The sequence below is a fragment of the Podarcis filfolensis genome (assembly GCF_964270895.1).
Source record: "Podarcis filfolensis genome assembly, chromosome: 1".
In the NCBI taxonomy this organism is placed as follows: Eukaryota; Metazoa; Chordata; class Lepidosauria; order Squamata; family Lacertidae; genus Podarcis; species Podarcis filfolensis.
This window is the reverse complement of record NC_139604.1, coordinates 35,406,402-35,412,401: the sequence shown is the minus strand read 5'-3', so window position 1 is coordinate 35,412,401 and position 6,000 is coordinate 35,406,402. Positions and strand designations below refer to the sequence as shown.

General features: G+C 37.0%; 1 protein-coding gene across 2 annotated transcripts in view; it reads left to right on the top strand.

Annotated features, from left to right (window-relative positions):
• The window catches only part of ACVR2A (activin A receptor type 2A), a 53,373-nt gene continuing 47,373 nt past the window's right edge, over nucleotides 1-6,000 (top strand). For both annotated transcript variants that reach the window (XM_083579143.1, XM_083579142.1), the window contains exon 1: nucleotides 1-1,417. In XM_083579143.1, coding sequence (XP_083435269.1) covers nucleotides 1,363-1,417 — 55 coding nt within the window. In that variant the 5' untranslated portion in view covers nucleotides 1-1,362. The remainder of the gene's footprint in view (nucleotides 1,418-6,000) is intronic.

Sequence of the window (6,000 nt, the reverse complement as noted above, 5' to 3'; positions counted from 1 at the left end):
GGGTCCTGCCTCGACAGCGACCGAAGAGGACGACTCTGTGGGAAATGGTGATCCCGTGAAGAGTTGTAGGGAAGGGGAAAAGGAAAAAAAGAGAGAAAGAACTAGACGCCTGCAAATACATCCAGCTTGGAAGAGCATCTACTGCAAAGCAAGGAGGGAGAGAGAGAAAGAAAAGAGATCGTGCATACCTTGCCCCACCAGCCCGGCCACTCGAGAAGACCCATTTGCCCACATCGGATCACTATGGTTATCAAAAAGCATCGCTTCACCTGCTTCATCCATTTTTGAGACCTCCTCTTGCACCGCCGCTTCGGGAAAGATCGCTCCCAAGCCTCTTTCGATCGTCGTTGTATTTAAAGATTTGGTTTTTTAGAACAGTGAAGAAAGTAAATTTTCTGCGCTTCTCTACTACCCTCCACTCACTCCACCCTCCAAAATAGCTGGAAGCCGCATTGCCCTCCCTCTTCCCTCCACCACTTTTGTGTGGTTTTTAAACCCCGAATATAAGGATATTTTAAGCATTAACTGAGGGAGGGAGTCATATGGGCTGGGGGAGTTTCCTTAAGGCTTTTATTTTTTTTCCTTCGAAGGCAAATCGAGTGTCAAATTATACCATCTACTCCTCTTGAGCGGGCATGGACAAAAGACTGAATGTAGAAAGTGGAAAGTGGAAATGAGAATACACTAGGTAAAGGAAGATCAGAGAGACATTTGTGGTGCTGTGGAGGACAGATAAGCTCTGGTTTCTGCCCTGTCCGTGTTACTTGGTCTCAGCATTATTAATAGGAAACATCAGTGTTTCACAAATTCCTTTTTTTTAATTCATGGATTAATTTACTATTGCCCATTCCGTTGAAAACAGGTTTGTGCTGACACTTGAAACTAATGTGGAACTATTTCTCACCCAGACACTACATACTGTTAAAGAGGCGTGAAGAAGAAAGTATTGTTTACTAATATCTGTGCGACTTGCCTGATTCCAGTACTCCTGGGGGATATTTTACAGATTTTAAAGTGAAGAAAACAATGCTCCAAGGCAATTTGCTTAGTAGTCGGTCAATTGCTTTACTATTGACCTTTTAAACTGGGTCCTTAGTATGTTCTTATGAATTGAATTTTGCCACTGTTTGTACAGAAGCCAAATGACGTGTACCCAAATACATACATCCCTTTACTGGAGGATCTACTAAGGAAGACCTAGATACACTAGTATTGAAATCTGATTTTACTCTTATGGACACTACTTTCCAAATATGTTCTTACAGAAAATTTTAATAAAGTGAAAGAGGGATTTTCATATTTGGAGGACCTGGAAAGCTGGATATATAGAATAACTTCATATCATTTCTAACTATTTGGAAAATGGGAGCTGCTACAAAGTTGGTGTTTGCTGTTTTTCTTATCTCTTGTTCTTCAGGTAAGTGTACAGTATATAGTTTTCTTCTCAACTTAGCTTTCAGTATTCTAATATCCTTAACATTACCTTGCATTATCATTTGTTAAATTAAAATGTGGATTAATTTTTTTTTGTACTTTTTTGTCAACAGCAGTGACACTACAGTGTGTGTGTTGTTTGGAATACCACAACTGTGCTTTACTGCTACTGATGTTTTACAGACTACCAGTGCGCAAGCTAATAATTTGTAGTGTTAGCCATTCCTTCATGTTTGTCAGCATTATAGTAACTTACCAGTAACTTGGTTTTAATATTCACAGCTTTCTCTTTTGAAAATTTATTAGTAGCTTCTTAAACAAATATGAAAAATATAGAATTGGAAAGTTGTGTTGAATGGTCTTAGATGAGAGGTATAAACTTTAAAATACTTTTCACACAGTAGGTTTTAGGTTTTCTTAATCCTTTAATATCCATGTAGTAAGTAGTGTGTGCTAAAGTAAATGGTAAACCTCAACTTCTGCAACAAAATCTTTTCATTATAATAAATAAGTTTGAACATGTTTTGCTCATAGGAACAATGCATTACTGGGTAGCAAGCAGTGGTTGAAAGAATTGCTTCATGCACAGCACTTTGACTAGTTAGTAATGGATTGGATGGCTATTCTTGGTTTTCCCTTACTAAATGTGCATGCTATAGTTGTACTTTAGTTTCCTAGGTGCATGCATTCAGTGTTGAAAAGAGAAATAGATTTTATAATTGACATATTTGGTTATGATTTTACTTTGATTTACATTGTTATCTAGCTCTTGCTCTCCAGCAGTTTTGTAATGTGTGTGAGATTTTGCTGAATGGTACACTTTCTTGTGGTTATTAAATGGATACAGTCTAGTCTTGTGTCTGTAATGTTATTGATCTGTTCCGTGTGGGCTGACTGTGCTGTGAAATGGCGATCAGTGCTAGAGACTGAAGAGATTGTGAATTTTATGTAAAGGCAAAATAACTAAATGAATAACACAGTTTGGCATAAACTGTTACATCAAATGAAAAGTTACAATACATTTTAAAGAAGTGATGCCCTTATTGGGCAAACTGTGTTGTAAACATTTCTGAAATTCCATATGAAAATGTTGCTTAGAATATTCCGTTTCTTAACATTTTGCTTATAGATACAATACTTCAGATAGAATCTGTTTACATTTTCATGCTCCAATTTGCATTTTATCAGCTATAATAAAGGTCTGCTTTTTTCTCTTCTATAAATGGTTTAACATAATTCCAAGGGGGAAGCACAGGATGCTCTTAGATAACCTCACATTTTGAACTGATTCTGCTTACCTTTACCTGAAAGCAGGTTCTAGATTCTTGGTTGCTTAGTGTTTCAGACCTACCTAAGTCAGAGAAACATTTGATTCAAAAGGCCATCCACTCAGTGCTCCCTAAGTGACTTTAGTTCATAGAATACTGTACATAGCAGTTACCATGCAGAAAAATGCTTTTTTTTGGAAGGCATTTCTAAAAGATGTATGCAGGGTATAAGCTATTAGCAATGTACCTAGCAGCTCACATTAATGCACTCATTGTAAAGCAAGAAGTGCAACAGATTTAACTTCTGTAACTGAAATTATGGATGTGTCTTGCACTCTAGAAAAACATTTAGACTGGCCATTTAAATATGCTTACAACACAGTGGACTATGTTTTTCATGTTTGTTTTTCTATGAAGGATAGGCATGAGCGAATATAATTTACTGAAACACAAAGTTGGGGAAACTATTGAATATTACTAAAAAGCCACTACATCTGAATGGATGGCCTACTCTGCCTTTTTGCTATCTTCAAACATATTGACTAGTGTTGCCCAAAACTCTGAAGAAATAAGTTACTGACTTTTAATAAATATAGTTAATATGGAATGGTTTCTTCTTTTGCACCAAATGAAAAGTTGCATTTAAAATGTAATTAAAGCAGTGGTGGAAAGTTGTTTTCTTGAAACATACTGTGGTTTACTACTGAGTAAATGCAATTTTGAGAATGCAAAGGGGTGATCTTACAACCTCATCTTCTTAAGAATACGGTAATTACCCAATGTAAAACCAGTGGCCTTCTCTTTTACATTCTATAGAATGTTTAATGCAGTTTACATCTGTTTAAAAACATATCCCCAGAGTTGAGAAAGTAGTAAAAGTATATAGGCATCTCATGCATCCATAGAAGAGACATCTCTGGAAAATTAATGTTGAGAGAATGACTTCAGCAATCTTAGCCTCTTAGCTAGTAACAGTGTTAGTAATGATGTGGAAGAGTGCCTTATCTTGTAGTTGAAGTGGTGTGAATATCTGTAAATTCATTCAGGAGTTAGGACTACAGTGTGTGCTTATTGTAGATTGCATTTTTACAAGGCATTTGTACTAGGTGCCTAGCCCAAATTTTGAAGGAGGCAAAACTTAAAAATAGTTTTCTAGGTTTGTTGTTGTTTAACAGAAGGTCACTTATAAGAGCTTTAGCCTTCCTGTTTTGTAGGTTACCCATCACCAGGACATGTAACCAGTTTACACATGTAAACTTCAACAAAGAAAGTGTACTGGTATACACACCATGCTAATTCAAATTAAGACTTGGTATGAATCTGTGGGCTCTCGTGAGATTGTGAGCACTTAGCTTCTTTCTGGTTGTTCTGCTGCTGCTATAAGCCATGGTTTGGCTTAGTGTGCCTCCTGAGCCTGGTTTAGCTAGCTCACTGTTTAGCTTTCATGGACAAAACCACAAGCTGTAAATCGTAGTGCAAACCATGGTTACAGTTCCTAGTTGGTTTGGAGAGACCTAACCACGAGTCTGGATTAAGATGACACTAAGCCAAATCTTAGCTCAGCTCAGCAGCAGAAACTGAATGACCAGGGATGCACATAGTATCTGTGAATTCCTTTACAGAAGCTTGCGTGTTTTTAGTAAACCATGGTTTGATTTAGAGTGACATGCAACCCCAGCCAGTGATGAGGCAAGTTCTTGAGAATACCTTTTGTCTAGAAAGGATGCAAGATGAAGTTAGGGAGAAATTGCTTTCTTCTACTGTATTGCATAGTCTTAACACACAGTGTATATGTATTTTAAAGAATATGTTTTTCCCCCATGTACAGTATTACAGAAATTTGAATTTTAAAACACATCTTTAGAGTCAAGCTACAGCCAAAGAAAATGAGTCAAGATATTTAATTAGAATATAGAAAATGAAGCAACTTGCCTTTTCCATACCTTAAAAATAATTAAGGTATCAACAGTGATATAGCATAAATGTGGTTATCATTAAATTGTTTCTATAAGCATACTCGTGTAACTGTCTATTACTAGTAGATTATCATAAAAAATTATAGCTATTTAGTTCAAGCACTGGCTAATGTGCATCTAATAAAACTGAACTGTTATGTATATCAAGGAAGAGTAAATAGTACAGTTTTGATAATACTCCACAATCCCAGCCAAATATCACAAAACATTCGGTAGTTCTCAAATATAATAACCAATTGTTGCCTAATGCAGCACTTGTATACTGAAAGTATTTTTGTAAATTGTTGTTTTTATAATAGTGCTCAAAGTACACAGGTTTCATAGTTGCTGCTGAGCTGTCAAACCTTGAGTGTTCATAACTGGTGTAACTTTTGCTCTTTTGTGTCTGTCAACAAACACTGAAGTTTTGGTTTTTTTATGAGGTTACTGCATGGCTATACTGCAGCTGTAAGGGAAACCACCATGATATGAGATTTGTTTTAACAGCTTTGGGATTCAGATTTCAGCTTGTTTAAATTGCTTGAGTAACTGAAACGATTGTCCTTGTTCATTATGCTTGCTAAACAATTCTAACTAAAAATGTAACCTTAGCTTTGCAAATTTCCATAGAAACATTTGGGGTCTTCTAGCACACAAATTCATAAATCTGTATCTGTTTACAGATTTGTTGATCAGCAAGATGTGCCCCTTTTCTTGGTTGTTCTAAAATGCTTTACATGGGTATTTTACTGAGGTAAAAAGATTATGAAAATCTTTTCCTAAGGTACTAGAAATAGGGGCTATGTGGCAGATGTCTAGTAGTCCACATTTCTATGTTATACTTTCAGTTGTCATGGTTTCTGGGGAAACTGCAAATTAAGCTTTGGTATAAAGAATTACCCTAGGAAGGAATCGGTAGTTCTCCAAGGAAGCTCAAGATCTTCACAGATCCCTCATTGTTTACTGGTACCATCAAAGACATAAAATATGCTAGTCCTGGGTGGAATATATAGGAAGCTACATGTTCTATCTCATGTGCTGATTGCCATTCCCAATAGTTTACTGGGGCTCTTCATAAATTTGACAAGTTTGCCTCCGTAAGGTCCCCCTCCCAGGGTATTGCTAGGCATTGCAGCATTATTTGGTTGTAAACTTCAAACAGTTCCTATTCTTGGTGTAGAGTACAAGCCAAACCACTGACCCACTGACCCACTGTTAATGTGAGCATGGATACAACAGAGGGTTTGGGTGCAACTTTAGCAGACTTCACTGGCAGGGAGCTCCTGCCACCATTGAAGTCCCCATTATGGTGTCCATGCCAGTTGCAGCCAACACACCCTCCC